We start from the raw sequence: 19,845 nt of genomic DNA on the forward strand, positions 1-19,845 counted from the left end.
CTACCCTAGTGACTCTTTGAGTTGTAGCATTCTTTTGATTTTGCTGTTATCTCGTTTTTCTCTTCTACTTTAAATGCTCTGGGGATACAAATTTAATTTTTTTACATTCTGTTCTGGAGCTGGTCTGTATTAGTCTGAGTTCTACAGAAAAATAGAGCCAATTATATATATATGTGTGTGTGTATATATATAGATATAGCTCTAGATATATAGACATATATTCTTTATACATATAGCTTTATTTGTATACAGGTATATGATTTATGTGTGTGTGTGTGTGTGTATACATATATATGTGTATATATATGTTTATTATAAGGGATTGCCTCATGAGGTTATGAAAGGTGGGAAGTCCAAGATCTGACAAGCTGGCAAGCTCTGACAGTCCAGGAGAATGAATGGTATAGTCTGGTCTGAGTCTGAAGGCGTTGTCTCAGTTTAAAGATAGGCAAAGAAGGCAAATTCTCCCTTACTTATTAGAATCCCTTATTAGAATCATGGGAACTTTCTAAGTTGGTTCAGTTAAAATTGTCATTTGTCCAGCACTGAGTTGAAGTTGGATTGAATTGAATGATAGTTTCTCTATTTATAGAGGATAACTTGTATTTTCCTCTGGTTTAATTAAGTACTGTTTGTTAAGTATGTACATCAAAGGGTGTATTTGTACGTTTCATTTTCTTGTATCATTTCCATTTCAAGCAGGGGTTCTAATACACAAGCTTAGTCATTTTGACATACTGTTAAATTGCTGAAGTGGATAGTCTGCAGCAATTCCCAAAGCAGTTTGCAAAAGCCAAGTTGATTGGCATGACATTTTGTCAACAAGCCTCTTATATTAGAGTGTGTCAGCGAACAGCTGGAGTGAAAAGGAAGTGGATTTGTTTGTAGTGTGAGCTTCTTACTTACCCTTCATGTGACCCTAGAGAAATCCCCTGATCTCATCTATGCTGCTGTTTTAATACCCCCAGCAACTAGAGGCTGGTGGGAAGATTACATAAAATAAGGATGTGTGTGAATTGCACTGACATATAAGTATGTATTCATACCTGGTTTATGTTAACTGGCAAGATATCCCCCTCCTAGTAAATGATTTTTTTATGACTAATTTTATCAGTATAGAATGATGTTTCTGTGGTATACGTGATTTAGTCCACTTCTCAAGAAAATAATGGAAGTATCACTTGACCTTTGATTTTACTCTGTTGTTCCTGAAGTTAATTGATTCTAGAACAGTGACTCCTTATTCACATAGTAGCTTGATTTCTACCTGAGTAACAAAACTTTACTAAATTAGAGTAGATAGTGGGGCCAAAGGAATGTTTAAATTGTAAACCATGTAAAGAAGTTCAGTACGTCCCTCTGAGGCCCTAGTTCAGGCGCTCTTTCCAGCTTAGTGTTTCATTGCCCAGGGACGTCATGGTGGCTGTCCTTGCTGTTGAATCTTAGGTGATTATGAACCTTACATATTAGCAACTGGATTTGATTCAGTGACATATATTTATCAAAAACACTAAAACAAGTTTTGGCCTGTGTAACACATTTTGGAACAAATGTATAAATGTACTATCTAAGTTGAGTTTTGGGTTTTTTTTTTTTTTTTTTTTTTTTCCCATCCTGGAAATATCCTTCTATGACTCATTTTCTGGTTTGGGTAAGTGGCTCTAATATCTGTATTTCTACCTTTTAATGAACATACTTATATATAAACCCTTTCACCTCTTGCCTCTAATTTAGAGTTCTGAATTTCTAGCAGAGGCCTTTTTTTCCCTTTACTGTTGTGTTCCTTTTCTCTGGACCTGTTCAGTCCTTTTTAAATTATTAATGGTTTTCAGCCTGAAGTTTCCATTAAGTTTTTGCTTCCCTCCTTCATATGAGATTATTGTATATAAATATTTTCTTTACTTTTATATGCCCCCTCTAAGAAGACAATAGGAATGATTTAGAATTAGCACATTGTCATCATACATAGATGCTCCTTGATTTGCTCTCAAATATATTCAATACTCCTATGCTGATTTAGGTTCTTCAATCATTAATTTGCTTCTTAAGGAAATTTATTGAGGCATGTTATGACTGAGATTTAATTTGATGAGATTTTAATTTAGAAATTTTACTAAATGTGAATTATCTGAGAAATTTTAACTGAAAACAGTTGTATTCAGCTAGACAATCATCATTGCTTATATTGTGGTCTTAGGGATGAGGTTAAACCCAGGCTTGTTGGGAGATACAAATAGGTAGCAGGTACATGCAGCAGCCACCATAAGGTGTGGCCTGAGCAGACCATGGAAACAGTGAAATAGAACATCAAGTACCTGGTATGTAACTCCTTATCACACTTTCAAAGAAATTTTCCTAGGTCACACTCAGATAAGAGTGAAGTTATTCTGGAATGTTAGCTGGCAGGAAAAGCATGTATGTGTTGTGAAAGCTGAGTTCAGTTTTGCCAGAAGCCAACAGAGGATTTATAACCAGTTGGGGTTTTCATTTAAAAAGCTGAGGTTTTTTTTTTTTTTCTGCTTTTATGTGATGGTTTGTGCATACTTCAGTACCTTGTTTCCTTTTAGTATTTTCCTAGCCTGTGGCTAAGTAGTTAAAATAGATATATAACATTGACTTTTTCTATTACGTGAAAGGTGTTCAGATAATTAACAAAGGAAATCAGTAACGTACAACTCAGTTTAAGTGTCCTTTTTTCTTTATGGTATGTTGTGCAGAAGAAAGCTAGCCTAAGAGCATTGGACTTCTGGGTGCTGTCCAGACTCCCCCGCCCCACAGAGCCCCCCTGAAGCCCACCTGCCTAGTCCAGTTAATTAAAAAAGTGCATGTCTCACTTCTTTTCAGTGTCCTTCAGGGATGTGTCATTATTATTATTTTCTTGACACATTCTGTGAATTGCTAGATCAGGCAACAGTATTGAAACATAAATACCAAAATACAATCTAAAATAGAGAGATATGTACTGCTGGCAAACGTGATTCATCCATCAAAATTTCCTTTTGAATTCCATTCCTTTACAATAGATTGAGTTGACTATGGAAGCTCTCCAGCTAAACTTGAATGTGGCTTTCTTATCAAACTTACTTATTTTTTCATTTTCTTTTCAAAATGTCACCTATCTTGCGTTATTTCTTAGGAGGAAAACACCCATGCACATACAGATTTTTTTTTTTTTTCCAGCATCTGTTTCTTGTTGATACTACAGTAATATCAAAGAACAGTTGATCCATTTGATTACTCTGTCAATCATGATAATTGCTGGGATATTTACAATTGCAATTCTGTACTTCTTAACATATTATTTTACAAACTTAAATTGAAAAACATGAAGAGGTCCCTGGTATTGAAATAGGAAGCCCTTGCTGTAAATGCTTATGGTAGTGGCACTTGAATTGTGTCATATCAAAACTGAAGCAGCATCATGTACTGGAGTGAGCCAGCTGACCTAAAATCTAGCCCCATGTCTACAAATAATTTGTTCCACAACTGGATAAGCAGCGTAACCTCTTTGGACATCATCTGCAAACTGAAGGTTTGGAGCTGAATATCAAAAGTTTCTTATAGATGCATAATCCATGAGAATAAGAAGGCATTCTCTTCTATTCACGAGCTTGATAACACACTTTTACTCTTTGGTCATTCAGTTAGAGAGCTGAGAACACAGAAGGATAGAACAGACCCTCCTTTGAGGTCTTATGGTCCAGTGGAAGGAGACAGGCCAGTGATGAGGTTTTTTTTTTTTTAAATGCCAATGTTGGCATAGTACTTAGAAATGTCATAAAATTTACTAGTTTATATGCCCCATTTCAAACTCAATCTAAGGAGCAATGTTTGTTCTAGAGCTAATGATATTTGTTTTTTGTTTTGATTTTTTAGGAGCATATTAATGAAAAGTGCCATAGACTGAAAAACCAAACATGAGGGTAGCAGGTAAGATATTTAATTTAGTAGAAGTAATTGTACTTTTTGTGTAACCTGTTTGTTAACGAATGACTGAAGAAGAGGTTAAATAATCTTTCTCTATATTGAGATAGTTAAGCTGAAATATAATAAACTAAATCATCCAGCCCTTCATTTTTAGGTAGTTGGCAAATCACAAATTGGACATTTAGTCAATATTACATAAGTGTTTTGTTGTTGTTGTTCAAGTCTTTTGTTGAAATTACACATTGAGCATCTTAAATCTGAAAATCTGAAATGCTCCTAAATCCAAAACTTTATGAGCAGCAAAACATGATGCTCAAAGGAAATGCTCATTTGAGTATTTAGGGTTTCAGATTTTCAGATTTGGGATGTTCAGCTGGTAAGTATGATGCAAATATTCTGAAATCTGAAAAAAAAAAATCCAAATACTGTATATAATGCCCATATAAAGAATGGTTGGACAACCTAGGGAGGCTGATTTTTGTTTCTGCTATGTTCTAGCTTCTTGAGAAAAATGAGTTATAAAGTTTTAAAGTTTAAATGTCTCTCATGTATGTACTTAAGATGTGTGTGAAGGATTCGATAAAATACATGTTTTTGCTCAGTATTTGTTCAAGTTTAGTCTGCATAGGTGAGATTATGTGTAAGAACTTTAATCTGTTTATTAAGCAGCATATTGAGAAAATTGAAAAACACCATTAGATGTTCATAATATTAAGGTAGTTATATTTAAATAATCTAAAAAGACACGTTTATAAATAACTGGAGGGGCTGATGACCTCTTCCTGTGTGTGTAGTAAAAATAAGTCTGTTTTTCCCCACCCTTCCCATCAACCAAAGCCCGAGAAGAAGTGCATACTTTACATGGAAATTTCTACTAAGCTTGTGCCCAACATAGGTAACTTGTAATTTTCTCAAAATCAAGATAATTAGTTATTTTCTTAATTATCATCTCACCAGCAAACCAATTATTTTCCTAAAGGACTATCTCTTAGAAATGCCTAAGGTCAAGCTGGGTGAACAAACCAGTCTTCGTACTGTGGTCATAATTGTGTAGAATCAGGCACAACTGATTAAACATCATGATTATTAAAGATAACTGAGGGCTGTTACAAATGCGTTTGTAGAAACTTGAAAAACTGAATCTTTTGTGAAATTATAAAGCATTTTTTTAAAAAGTAACTGTACATTTGTTGAAGAAAAATATTCTCAGAAACGAAGAGCTTGCTTGTGGTTTAAATGTGTTGCAATGTCTTTTTATGTCGTGTGTGTCTGTGTGTGTGTGTGTGGTTGTTCTTTGAGTACAACAGGACTTACTATTTATGATTTCATGTCTCCAGATGATTTTTAAAGTACATTATTTAAGCATGGCAATTTGAAATAAAGTAACTTTCTCACATAATTTTAAATTCATGTTATTTGAAATTAAGTTTGTCATTTAGTCAGTTTCTCTGGTTCTGACAGTTCCCGAGTTAATTGATGAGTAATTATTCACTGAGTGCTTATTTTGTCTTTGGCACTCTTCCTAGTATAGGTCTTGAGGGAACTGCCTTGAATGAATGAATAAGGATAATTAGGTATTAGTTTATTGCTTTTAACTAATTAATCTCTTCTAATTAAAAAAAATCTGATTGCTTTTAAATATCTTCATAGCCATTCTTTTTACAGTGAGGCATGAATGTTTGCAGTTTGTACTTTTTGCCTGCGAAAAACTGGAACATACTCAGAATAGTGCCGTCTGTGACTAGGAGGAAGAGGGAATCTTATGGAAAGCTAAGAATGGGAATTGTGTTTGGTATGGTTAGGCTCCATCAAGTCCAGAATGGGATGCTGGTTCTGGACTCAGGCCAGCTTTGGGGGCGATCTCTGTAACAGAAGTTCCAGAACTCTAACCCCATGGAGACTCTGCTAGTTTCTCCACCTCTAACTTTTGTCTCCCTTATAGCTTTTCCTTCCTCCTAGTTCCTTTGATGGTTCGGTATAAGTGAATAGGTCTTGGTTTAAGACTCAGTGTTGCTGCTGACTAGTTATGTGACCTTAGGCAAATGATGTAAAATTTTAGCCCTGTTTTCCTTGTTTGTGAGAGGAAAATAATGCCTTGAAATGCTATGCAAATGAGATTATACTTATAAAGCAATTAGTTCTACAGAAGACACTAAGTAAACAGTGTGAGTATCATATATATATATAAAATGTTCGTATATAGCTTTTTTAAAACTTTTAGGCTCAAGGGTACATGTACAGGTTTGTTACCTAGCTAAAATAAATTGAGTGTCACAGGGGTTTGGTTTACAGATTCTTTCATCATCCAGGTAGTAAGCATAGTACCTGATAGGTAGTTTTTTGATCTTATCCTCTTCCCACCCTTCACCCTCAAGTAGTCCCCAGAGTCTGTTGTTCCCTTCTTTATGTTTATATGTTCCCTTCTCAGTATTTAGCTTTTGCTTATAAATGAGAACATGCGCTATTTGGTTTTCTGTTCCTGTGTTAGTTTGCTTAGTGCAATGACCTCCAGCTTCATCCATGCTACTGTATATAGCTTTTTTTCATGTAAGCTTACATTTAGCTTGGTATAGAATTTAGAATGTTTGTGTTATCGTCTTGGTATTTTAATTTTTCAGTTTTGAACAATGAAGTGTTCATATGATTGTTTTATGGGACAGGGAAAAGTTTTCTCTGGTTGCATGTGCCTATGATTGTTAGAAAATAAGATGTTAAGACTATCATGTGACATGTAATTTTTGAGCTCTTGGTCTTAGTCTTAAATGATCAAGAAGGACTATGCCACCTGTTACCATTTATCTACTAGCAAACAGTTGTTGATAGTGTTACTGTATACAGTGCACTCTGCTAGATCCTGGGGAGAAGAGTTGAAAGCCTAACAGAATTTTGCTCTCTTATGCACTAAAAATACAGGCAACTTGTAAGTTGCTCTTGAAAATAGGAAGCACATTTTGGAGGGGACAAGGTAGGAAATGGAAAAGGGAGGCAGGGATTGATTAGTATTATAGTTAGACTTCCTCATTGCTCTTTCATTTCTACATTAATGGTGTTGCTTTTGGATTTTTTAAGACTATTATTTTTAGAGCAGTTTTAGGTTCACAGCTAATTTGAGAGGAAGACGCAGAGCTTTTCTACATACTCCCTGCCCCGCTCCCCACATAGTCATCAGTAGAGTGTTTCTAAACAGAAATGAGTAGGCTATGAGAAGCGATGACTTTCTGAGCATCATAACTTCATTGAAGAGTCTGCCCTTGGAGCTTTCCATGTAACCGTGTTATGAAGCATATGTGATAGGTACCAAATTATATCCTGCAGGAATGGAGAAGGCCTGTCTTAAGGTACTAAGGTGTTAAGTATGAAGAGGAAGGCTTTGTTGATCACCATACCAGGAGGGCCTACGTAGCTCCAGGAGATGTGTTGGTTAGTGATAGGACAATAAATCTGTAACATGTCACTCGAGAATTCCTTGCTCAGTGGACATTGTGGCCTTAGCATCCCCAGAAGGTCCACTGTTTTTGAAAAATCCTATATCGTATTGCTCCTTATATTTGTGAAGGATAAGGAATCTGCCATTCAACAAACTTGGTGGTGGTCCATTAGTCATGACACGTTTTTGTTGTCAGCAACTAGTAGGTAATTTTTTTGCATGTAAAACTAGGCAGATGGTTCAAGCAGTCCTTTGTCTAGATAACTAGAAAATCTGAGAATTCTTTGGTCAGGAAAGTTCTTTATCTTGATGAATTGTTTGTATAATTTTTGTGTATCTCATGTAAAATTAGGATCTAATAGATACAAAGTAGAAATTTATTAACCTTAAAAAAGTTTATAAACATTTTTCATAGAAATGCAGAATAAAACTTCTGTGGGCTTACAAAGTTATGCTGAAATATTTCTGCCTTTTAGGTGCTGCAAAATTGGTGGTAGCTGTGGCAGTGTTTTTACTGACATTTTATGTTATTTCTCAAGTATTTGAAATAAAAATGGATGCAAGTTTAGGAAATCTATTTGGTAAGTTTTATTTTGTTCCTTTCTTAAATCTTATTTTTGATGTGGCCTAAAGTTTTATCAGTTAGCAGCACTGAGTCACTCAGTGCTAGAAAAGGAAATGTAATTGTTACGTATCCATAAATGTGATTTGTTAGAGTATTTTACAGTATATAATAAGATATCTTGGAATTAATTTAGTATAAAACATGAATCTTCTTTCTATTCAACATTTTGAATATATATGTAATGAGTCTATTTTACACATTTTTAGGGGCATTAATCATGGCATTCTAAGTGCACATTCTAAAACATAAAATACCTCCAGGCTTATATTGTTTTCCTTTTTGAGTTGGTTGCTAGAAAACTTGAAGCCAAATCTAGCCCTCAGTTAACCATATGATTAGGAGTCACAGTAATGCATTTTAGATACCAGCCATAGAAATCCATCTTGCAGCTGGCTGTGGTGGCTTGCACCTGTAATTCCAGCTACTCGGGAGGCTAAGGTGGGAGGATCACTTGAGCCCAGGAGTTCCAGGCTGCAGTGAGCTATGATCATGCCACACTGCACTCCAGCCTGGGTGACAGAGTAAAACCTCATCTCTTAAAAAAAAAAAAAGAAAGAAATCCATGGTGCTTTCTTACCCTTATTTTCCCTCTGTGGCATTTTTTTTTCTAACCCACTCATTTAATGTTGCCATACTGTAAATGTACCATTATAAGGTACCTTAACCCAGTTTTTTAACAGAATCCTTACGTTCATAAAATAACATTTGAAATGTTTTCAGATGAACCAGTTATACATAGTGCTATTGTAGATGATTGTGTGTGAGTATCTTATTGAATCTCAAATAATTGCCAAGTATGCATTTCTTTTCTATAAATATACCATTATGAGACTGAATAATAGAATTTAATTTTGACATATTAAAGTGGAAAACAATTATTTAACCAAGGCGCTATATAAGATTAAAGTCATGTGTCACCTAATGTGGGGATACATTCTGAAAAATGCATCATTAGGTGATTTTTGTCATTGTGAGAACATCATGGAGTATACTTTACACAAATCTAGATGCTATAGACTACCACACACCTTGGCTACATTGTATAACCTGTTCCTCCTAGGCTACAAACCTGTACAGCATGTTACTGTACGGAAATCTGTAGGCAGTTGAACACAATGGTAAGTATATATCTGAACTTGGAAAAGGTACAGTAAAAACGTAGTACTATAATCTGATGGCACTACCACTCTCTATATGGTCTGTTGTTGACTGAAACGTCATTAGGCAGCACCTGACTATAATTCTGAATCTCTTCTGGAAACTGTTTTTGTAGACTTTTATTATTGAAGCTAGGGAAACAATGAGATTCTTCATAGATCCTGGTACCTACATTGAGTAAGCTATGACTAAATTGTTGCTTATAATATTAAATAATTATGCATGAAAAGTGAGACTATAAACCCTAGAAACCGTATTTTGATCTAGTAGGCAGAAGTCAAATGAAAGAACTGAGATCTCTGGACTACTGAGTTTTGCTTTCCATAAATTTATGTTTGAAAAGGCAAGTCCCCAAGACTTAATTCCGTTTCCGTGTTAGGTTCTCATGCTGCTGTGAAGAAATACGCCAGACTAGGTTATTTATAAAGGAAAGAGGTTTAATTGTCTGACAGTTCTACAGGGCTGGGGTGGCCTCAGGAAACTTACAATCATGGCAGAAGGGTAGTAAACATGTTATTCTTGGTGGCAGAAAGGAGAAGTGCACAGTGAAACGAGGGGAAGTCCCTTATAAAACCATCAGATCCTGTGAGAACTCACTATTGTGAGAATAGCATGGAGGTAATTTCCCCCAGGATTCAATTACCTCCCACTAGGTCCCTCCCATGACACATAGGGATTATGGGAACTACATTTCAAGATGATATTTGGTAGGGACACAGCCAAACCATATCACTCCCTTTCACATTTAATCTCAAGACTGTTATTCCAGTTTTTCTCAAACTTTAAATCCACAAGAATCTCCAGAGAATCTTGGTAAATGCAGATTTCTGAGTTGGTGTCTGGAGTGGGGCCTGAGATTTTGCATTTCTGACAGCTCCAACGTGATGTTGAGATCCCTATCCATGGATTGCATACTGAGTATCAAGGCTTTGGACAATTCTGATATGTAGTCTTCAGTTTTGGCATAAACCTTTTCAGGTGACTTTTCTTACAGTGACTCCTTAAAAGTACTTTCTTGTGCAGGTTGAACATCCCTAATCAGAAAATTCAAAATCTGAAATGCTCCAGAATCTGAAACTTTTTGAACATTGACATGATACTCAAAAGAAAATTCTCTTTGGAGCATTTTAGATTTCAGATTTTCGGATTAGAGATGCTCAACTGGTAAGTATAATGCAAATATTCTAAAATCTGAAAAAATCCCATATCCAAAATACTTCTGGTCCTAAGCATTTTAGGTAAGGGATACTTAACCTGTATTGCACTGAATTCTGCCTTTTGTACTCCCAAGTAATTTCAGTTCACTGATCTTGTCTCTGCCTGCTAGAGCCCCTTCTTCATCGGTGATCCCTCAGTTACATCGTAGTCATTGTCCGCCAGACCTTCCTTTACAAGTTTTCATCCTTTCCAGTAATGGAATCCTCCCTTTCAGCCATTTCTCTTGATAAACTGGTTATTTTCCTCCTAAACTTGTTTATTTTTCAGCACACATCCTAAAATGAAACATCTAGGTTCCAGCATGAAAGTAGTTATTGCAAAGTATAGTGAGATATTACTTTACTTGTTCTGGTCTGTGTACTTGTATTACTACGTAGTGGCCAGCCTGGTGGCCTTTGAGAGCACATCTGGTTTCAGTTGAATGATGGGGTGGAAACCATATCGAAGGCACAGAGGACTTGTTCCATGTGGCTTTGGAAGCAGTGTGGATAGTTAATTCTTCTAAGACATGTTGATGGTAAGAGAAGAAGCTTATGAGATGGTAGTTTGACTCAAAAGCAAGTTGCACGTATTTTTCTTTTTTAGAGTAATAGGCTTTCACTTGTCTATAGGCCTTGGATGAAAGTTCAGTGAAGGACAAATGAACGCCAAGAGACTGAACCAGCAAGAAAAGGAGGATGTTTGGGAGAAGGGAGGCAGTGGGACCATTGGAACAAATAGAAGTTACATGGGAAAAGACCCACTGTTTTTAGAAGATTGAAGAGAAGGCTGGGTGAAGCTACAGTGTGGTATAGTCACTGTGCACATGCAGCTGGTGGTTCCTCTCCTGGTGATACCAGTCGTGTCTGTCCTCATCCTTTGTCCCCCATCTTTGGCCCCATTTGGATCTTCATCTCTAATCTGCACTGTTTTTATGAACATCATAGTGATGTTCCTATGTCTTTTCTCATCTCTGATATCTGCCTATCTCGCCACTTTCAGAGCCATTTTCTTAAAACTCAGCAATCTTAAAAGTCCAAACTCCTTACTTAGGGTGGCACCCAAATCCCCCAGCCTGCCTTTCTCAGCTGTTCTTCACCCCTCCTTCCTGCATGGGTCACACTGTTGTGCCAGTCTGCATACAGCTTCAGATCCCCTCCTGTCCTTTCTACCCTGGCCTTTGCTCGTCCTGGTTCCTCACCCTGCATATCTTCCTCATTTTTTAGAACTTTGTATAAATTCCCCTTCTTTGGAATAAATTGTGTTTGAACCTCCCTCTTTAAGAATATATTGCTCCTTTTTTCTGAACATTTTTTCTAATCACATAGTACTTATATTTCAGTTTGGCACTAATTTTAATCTGCCTTGCATTATGTAATTTTTTTTTTCTTTTTTTCCTCTCTTTCCTGTGTCTGTCTCCCTTCACCCAAGAGTGAGTCTTAAAGGTGATCTTTTGGTGCTTCACCCAGCATCTAGCACTGGGTGCTGCAGATTGTAAATGCTGATTGAGTGAAAATAAATGTAGGTAACAGAGAATTAGGATTTCTACATGGAAAGGAATATTTCCAAAGTGGGATTCACATAAAGCTGTATTAGTTGGAAAATCACTGGTAGTCACCTATGAACAGACGTTGAGCTACTTTAATCTCCTACTTTTTATTTTTTGATTTTTCCTGATGTTGAGAACCTGCAGGTGTTTTTGTGTGCATTTTAACTATTTGATTTAGACATTATTAGGGCAGATGGTTATTTTCATTTCAAAACTGAAGTGTAGTACTTTGTAACCTTACTGGTTGCCAATCTATTGAATTGGCCAAAATTTAACTGTGTGGTTTTATTTTAATTCTCATTTCAGACTATCTTAGGGAAGATGGATATATGGTTATCTGTGTCATTTGTGTAGCATCTTAGTATATGAAAGGGTAACATGTTTAATCCAGTAAGAGGATTCTTGCTATAATCATTATCTTAAGGACCCATAAGATTAAAAACAGTTCTTTTGGTGATTAGTTTTCCATTTTTTAACTTACTTGACAGTTTCTATAAATTATGTAGATTTATGTTTATTGTATATATTATTTTAGAAAAATAAAACACATTTGTAGAAAGGAAGAATGACAGTTTTTCCCACAATTAGTAGTTGAAATTACCAGTGTCAATTATGAATTTTAAAAGCAATTTTTTGTGAAATTTTATTTTAAGATAATTGTATTATCTTTTACAAATCCATTTGAATATACAGAGAGATGGTGCATACCGTTTACTCATTTTCTCCCATTGGTAATATCTTACAAAACGGTAATATACTGTCACAATCAGGACATCAACACGGATACAATTCACCAATCTTATTCAGATTGTGGGTTAATGTAGTGTTTGTTTTCAGTATGAATACTTAGCTAGTAAATGAACTGAATACATTCTAAATTATTTTTGTCTATATTGCTGCAATAAGTACTTAATGTTCTTTTTTTTTTTTTCTTTCTTTCTTTTTTTTTTTTTTTTTGAGATGGAGTCTCACTCGCTCTGTTGCCCAGGCTGGAGTGCAGTGGTGCAATCTCTGCTCACTGCAAGCTTCTCCTCCCGGGTTCATGCCATTCTCCTGCCTCAGCCTCCTGGGTAGCTGGGACTGCGGGCACGCGCCACCACGCCCGGCTAATTTGTTTTTGTATTTTTAGTAGAGACTGGGTTTCACTGTGTTAGCCAGGATGGTCTCGATCGCCTGAGCTCATGATCCGCCTACCTTGGCCTCCCAAAGTGCTGGGATTACAGGCGTGAGCCACCGTGCCTGGCCATAAGTACTTAATGTTCTATTGAATTTATTTATTTTCACCTTTTCAGATTTAAACCATTGATATATAGTGTATACATAAATTACTTGAGACATTATTAAAAACTAAAGTACAAAATAGTTCTGATTCATTAGCCTGACTTACTGAAAGACATTCATTGATGAAATGCAATAACAAATGTTTATTATATTTCCTTGCAGTTAAATGTATATGCAGAAAGAAATTAAGGATTAAAGCTATCAGTGTAGTTTGAGGGGAAAAAATTGTAGGAGAAGAGGGATTTTGGTGTTTATATGTTGTGCTCGTATTCTATACTTGGACAACTGTTTATGAAAATTAATATACTTGTTTGGCCACCGGATGCTAATATTTTCAGAATTACAGACTTAGTACAGGGCTTTTGATTTTGATGTGTATTGGATAAAAATGAGCTTTCTTCTGGAAAGAAGTCTTTCACAGGAGTTTCTTCACCTTAAAGCATGTACTCTCTTTACTCTTAGACAAATTAAATGGAGGTGATGTTATTTACTTAAAAGCCTGATGATTAAAAAACTGATTTTCCCGAAATTATATCCCAGTAAAGTTTTTTTTCCCCCAAACTGAGTGTAGACAAGGTTTGTTTTCTGCTTTGTTCTGGGCGTTAAGCTTTTTCAGTGTTATATTACCTTTATGACTTTAATGGTGCATAATATTCTACTGAGTGTTCTATTGAGTTAATGAACTTTTATTTACTTGGTCATTTTCCTCTTTTTAAACATTTCAATACAGTCTTTTAACTTTCAGCTTACCAGTTTGAGTATTGGACCTACAGGAAATTCACAATTATCTAAAATAGTACAGAACTAAAACTGTGTGACTATTTATAGCAAGACAGCTGGTTAAGATTTATCACACTGCATACTTATTAGTCAAATCAGGAAATGGCTGTCCACAGTACTTTGATGATCTGAGTTATAATCTCTTGGGCTGGGATCAGATGTTAGTGCTTTTAAGAAGCCCTAACTATAATTATGATAGATGGTCAGGTTAAGAACTACTACATTCAAGTTAAGATTTGATCTCATGGTTTCCTTGAGCTGATAAATTATAAATCTTTTAGTAGTGACCTTCCTCATCCCCCTCCCTGGCCCTCGCAATCTCCTGACCTCACCACTAAGATAGGTTCATGTATATTCTCTGGGGCTTTTGCATATCTTCACAACACCATACAGCAGCAACAACTTTTAAACACCATCATATTCATCAAATTTATGTTCATAAACATTGAAAGGTAAGTTTGTAGAGTAACTTCCTGATTGAAATTTAAACTTATAGTAAATAAAGTTCAAAACAAAATGGAAAGGGAAAAATACAATGTTTTATCAGTAATAAAATACTACCCTCCATAATTATTTCATAGTTTATAATGAATGTACAGGGTGAAGTTACTTTCTCACTTTTTCTTAAGAAGTGATATTCATGTTTTATTATATACTGAATGATTATTTGAACACTTATTTTTGTGGGCCTAAATATATTTTAAAAGTCGATACTTGCCAGTAGGCTAATTCCTTCTAACAAAAGTAATTTTTTTTTTTCCAGCAAGATCAGCGTTGGACACAGCTGCACGTTGTAAGTATTTCATCTCAATTTTTTATGTATGATTTATTCTGCCTTAGGCATATGAGAGCTTATATTCAAAGTGTCAGTATTTCAGTGTGAGGAAAAACTGATTTAGAAATTGCTTTTTAAAGTTACAAGGATGCTGTTTGATTGGACAGCCCAAATATTTTGGGTAATTATTCATGATGGATATTTTGTGTTTTTCAGCTCCATTATTATAAGTACAGAAATTGGTGTGAGAAGGAGTAAGAGACAATACTGTACATGGGCAGGTAGTCAATGGAACATTAGGCTTTTTGTAATGATCCTGGAGGTGACGATTTTTTGTGCGTATATGGACTAGAAGTGCAAAGTAACATTCAGAACCTCCCACATCCTGAAATTTAAAAATGAACTCATAGTTAGATAAAATATATTTACCCTAATGAAGTTTGTATTACTTGACCCATTTACGCCCATTATTAGTTTGTTTCCTAGGAAGTTCTGGTGTCTGTTGTGGGCTTTTTTGTTGCTGTTTTTTTAAAAAAAAATTGGAGGTTCTTTGAAACCCTCAGGGGAAAAAATTAGCTTGTAATTTAATATATGTGTATTTTGATGTTTTACATAATGCCCTTTGTGGTTTGAGATTTGAAATAAAGTGTGGGAAAGTCTATTAATTTGTTTTCTTGAAAAAGAAATCATATTTTCTCCCCCAAAGCTACAAAGCCTCCCAGATATAAGTGTGGGATCTCAAAAGCTTGCCCTGAGAAACATTTTGCTTTTAAAATGGCAAGTGGAGCAGCCAACGTGGTGGGACCCAAAATCTGCCTGGAAGATAATGTGTAAGTATTTGGTAACTTGAGACTCTAAGGTGTGCTATTAAATTACAGCCTGAGTTTAATGGATATTTTGAAAATGTATTAGGCATACTTTATTAATGGAAAGTGATTTCAGTTTTTATTATACAGTTTTTTTCTCATGAATTCAAGGGGCCTTAAAGTTCTTAAATTTTAATAACACTTATTTGGCTTGATAGAGATAAGAGATTTCCTCTGAGTGAATTCTCTAGATCTGCACTGTTCCATTTACTAGCAACAAAACACAGGTGGCTATTTAATTTTGATCCTTAAATATTAGGAAGAAAGTTAATTCACTTAACTAAAAAGTTCAGTTCCTTGATATCCATCACCACATTTCAGGTGTTCAGTGGCCACACGTGGCTCATGGTCACCAAATGGAACAGCAGAGAGAGCATTTTCATCATGGCAAAAATCCTGTTTGCAACATTGGCCTGGATAATGAATGCATTCTCTTATAAACCAACATCTTTCATTTAAAATATTTGAGTGCTGCTTGTTGAAGTGTGAAATAACCTCAGTTCCATTGCAGTACAAACTGCTTGCCTCTAAGCTGAATGGTTTCCTATGTTGAAATGCTTTCTAAAGTATGGTTTTTAGGATTTTTAGTATCCTACCTCAGTGTCAACTGTTGCTTGCAAGTTCCTGCTGCTGAAATTGCAAACCCTACTTTTAGTTAGTTGCTTTTAATATGCTATTGCCTAGAAAAGTAGACATGGGAGCTTGTTTAAACTTAATATAAAATAATAAATTTGTCACTAATTATATAGAATAAAGAGATAATTTTATAGCAGAGAGGAGACATAGGCAGCTTTTCCTGGCTGTTTATGTGCCTCTTCTTTTAATATAGAAGCTCTTAAATTTTTATCCTAGCCTCCTTTGCAGGTAGTTAGCTGTAAGAAGTTTATTGAGCCTCATGGGACAACAGTTTTCTTGTAAAATTAAGGGCTTGAGCTAGATGATCTTTAAGGTCTGTACTGATTTCCTTTATTTTCCCGTATTCTAATGATGATTTATTGTTAATCCATATGTCTTCTGATTTCTCATTAGAATAGTCCTGTTTTACTGACATGTAATAAGGCACTTGCATTTGAGAAGTTTGTAGGTTTTTGAAAACATTCTCATTTCCACTTTTTATCTTGTTTGGTTAAATAGACCCCAAATTTGATTCTAAATAACAGAAACAAAGTTCTTTTAGAATACCTAACCCATAGATGACCTTGGACATCTATTCTGCCCCCTTGATGCATGTAAATTTTAGTTCAGAGAAGAAGAGATCAGACTATTTTTACTAGCAGGTTTTTAATTCACAGATTAAAACCGTAAACAACAAAATACACTCAGAAAAAAAGCTCAACTGTTTACCCACAAGGCCTACAAGTTCCTATGTGTCCTGACCCTTACTCACTTCTCTCCAGATCTTCTTGATCTTGGGACCTTGGAGCATGCTTTTCTGTCTAGGATGATCTTTCCTCACTCTTCGCCTGGCTGTCTTCCTTCTTGTCCTTTGGTTCTCAGAGTACACTTCACTGTCTTAGAAACTGTTCTCTATCGCTCAACCTAAAGTTGAACAGCTAAAGATCTAAGGTTGAAAAGAGAACACTGTGTAGACAGTGGAGCTTGGTAAAATACATACTGGGCTTAGAGCCAGAGAATTTGCTTCTAGCATGGTGGGCATGTCATATAGCATATGTGTTTCAGTTTCTTTAACCATTAAATGAGGCAGGCCACCTATCCATCCTCATTTCAGGAACCTTTCTGCCATTACCTTGAGAGATTAAATATTTGGTGGGATTTTATACCCAAGCCTCAGGTTAAAGTCCAAAGAAAGAGTCTTAAGTTTTTTGAGAGTCATTTATTCACCTGTTCAGCAAGTATTTTTGAGCATAATCCCTCCTGTTATGGAACTTACAGTTTAGTAGGGGTAACAAATGTTTAAAAAAATATGCACTTATAAATTGTGACACCAGGCCAGTTGCGGTGGCTCATGCCTGTAATCCCAGCACTTTGGGAGGCTGAAGCAAGTGGATCACCTGAGGTCAGGAGTTTGAGAGCAGCCTGGCCAACATGGTGAAACCCCATCTCTACTAAAATACAAAAATTAGCCAGGCATGGTGGCACATGCCTGTAATCCTAGCTACTCGGGAGGCTGAGGCACAAGAATCGCTTGAACCCGGGAGGTGGAGGTTGCAGTAAGCCGATATCGCACCACTGCACTCCAGCCTGGGCCACAGAGTGAGACCTTTTTTTTTTTTTTTGAGACAAACAAATTGTGACTCCAGCCCTGTAGGGCGGCAGGGTGCGATGAGTACCGGCAAGTGTGGATGGAAAGAGGTGTCCACCTTTGGTCGAGGGTTATGGAACAGTTTCTAAGACACTGATGTGTATTCTGAGATCTGAGGGATAGAAAGGAAGACCATCCTAGACAGGAGGAAAGAGCCTGCTCGAAGGCCCTAAGATTGGGCAGCTCTAGAGAGAAGTGGATTAGGGCCAGGCTGCATAGGAACTTGTAGGCCATGCAGGTAAAGGGTTGAGACTTTTTTTCTGAGTGCATTGAGAGCTTGTGGAAGGATTTCAAACTCTGGCATGTCTTGATTTTATTTATGTTGAGAAAAGTTATCTGGCTGCTGTGTAAAATAATTAAGGAAGTGGAATAGAGAGGACAGTTGGAAGGCCATTGTCAGTTACTGCCACAGCTCTTTGATACTGCCTCCCTATTGCTAACAGACTTATTGCTTATACATTCACTAAAATATATAAGTAGATAATAAAAATAACGTAAGCAGATAATTTAATATTTTCAGAGCACCTGCTCTGAGTACATGTAACTCATTTTGGAGACTGCTATTCTTGTATCTCAATGGGGACAGTTTTGTTCTCCAGGGGACATTGTAACTTTGGGTTGTCATAGCTTTGGAAGTACTCCTTGTAGAGGCCAGAGATGCTGTTAAACATCTTTCAGTGCAGAGGTCAGCTGGTCCACAAGAATTATCAGGCTCCTAAAATAAGAGGCCGGGTTTGAGAAACTCTGATACAGACAGATGATAATTATGATTAGGATGGTGGTCATAAGTAGATTAAGTCAAAATATATTATGGAGATTAAGATGTGTTTTAAATGTCTCATTAGTTAGAAATAGAAAATCGCAGGTGTGAACCTAAGGTGTCAGGAGAAACAGTAATTACAGCTTTTTTTTTTACTTTACTTTTTTTCTTTTTTCTTTTCTTTTTTACCTAGAGACAGGGTCTCATTCTATTGCCCAGGCTGGAGTACAGTGACGCAATCTTAGGTCACTGCAACTTTGAATGCCTGGACTCAAGCGATCTTCCCACCTCCACCTTCTTCTGAGTAGCCAGGACTAAGGTGCACACCACCACACGCAGCTAATTTTTCCATTTTTGTGGAAACGGGGTCCCATTGTGTAGCCCAAGCTTGTCTTGAACTCTTGGGTTCAAGCAGTCTTCCCACGTCCACCTCCCAGAGTGCTGGGATACAGGTTTTTTCTTTCTCGTTAGAGCACCCGTAGAACTGACTTATGTTCCAATTATAATTTTCATCTAAGGCATATATTCATTTGATTTCAATTTGTATGAATTTGATGTTAGGAATAATTCATTACTTTTTATTTTAATGGTAATGTTTGCTGCAAGAATATGAGATTATTTTGAGGGAATTTTTTTTTCTTAACAAGGGATCAATGTTTTTGGCTATGAGGGCAAAGAGGTAAAATCAAGATTATTATATAGGTACTTATATAATCATTTAAAATGTAACCACTGAAAAATGTAAAAACTGTTCTAAGCTCATGAGTAGTAAAACAAAACAAATAAAAAAAAACAGTTGGCGGGATTTGGCTCATGAGCTACAGTTTGCCAAGCCCTGCTTTAAACTCACCATCTTAAGAGATAGTAACTACAACATGGAGTAGCTATTTGAAACAAAACTATACTTGAAGATACAAATTATTTCTACAGATGATGTAATCATTTCCTTTAGAATTTTGCCTGGAGATGGGGGGAGGGGCACCTTATATTCATGAAGGATAAAAGAAAATATCTCAACTTGTGTTAGTAAGGGTGACTAACCTTTATACATTTTAAATCTCAGTGGGTTTTTTGTTTGTTAGAGATTTTGTTTGAATTTCAGTTTTTAAAAATTGATAAGCTGCTGCCCTCTTGTGGGAAGCCTATGTCATTGTGCTTCTTTGTTACCTTTATTTCTTTGCTTTATGGTAGATTTCAGTCTGTAAAATGCAACATCATACTGATGATCCTTACTTGG

At 36.1% G+C, this 19,845-nt stretch overlaps 1 protein-coding gene across 3 annotated transcripts in view; it reads left to right on the forward strand.

The window, feature by feature from the left end:
• Positions 1-19,845, forward strand: part of FAM3C (FAM3 metabolism regulating signaling molecule C) — a 47,789-nt gene that overhangs the window by 9,687 nt on the left and 18,257 nt on the right. For all 3 annotated transcript variants that reach the window (XM_010382307.2, XM_030932805.1, XM_010382309.2), the window contains 4 exons: positions 3,877-3,930; positions 7,831-7,935; positions 14,708-14,737; positions 15,426-15,549. In XM_010382307.2, coding sequence (XP_010380609.1) covers positions 3,918-3,930; positions 7,831-7,935; positions 14,708-14,737; positions 15,426-15,549 — 272 coding nt within the window. In that variant the 5' untranslated portion in view covers positions 3,877-3,917. The remainder of the gene's footprint in view (positions 1-3,876; positions 3,931-7,830; positions 7,936-14,707; positions 14,738-15,425; positions 15,550-19,845) is intronic.

The sequence above is a fragment of the Rhinopithecus roxellana genome, chromosome 6 (assembly GCF_007565055.1).
Source record: "Rhinopithecus roxellana isolate Shanxi Qingling chromosome 6, ASM756505v1, whole genome shotgun sequence".
Lineage (NCBI taxonomy): Eukaryota > Metazoa > Chordata > Mammalia > Primates > Cercopithecidae > Rhinopithecus > Rhinopithecus roxellana.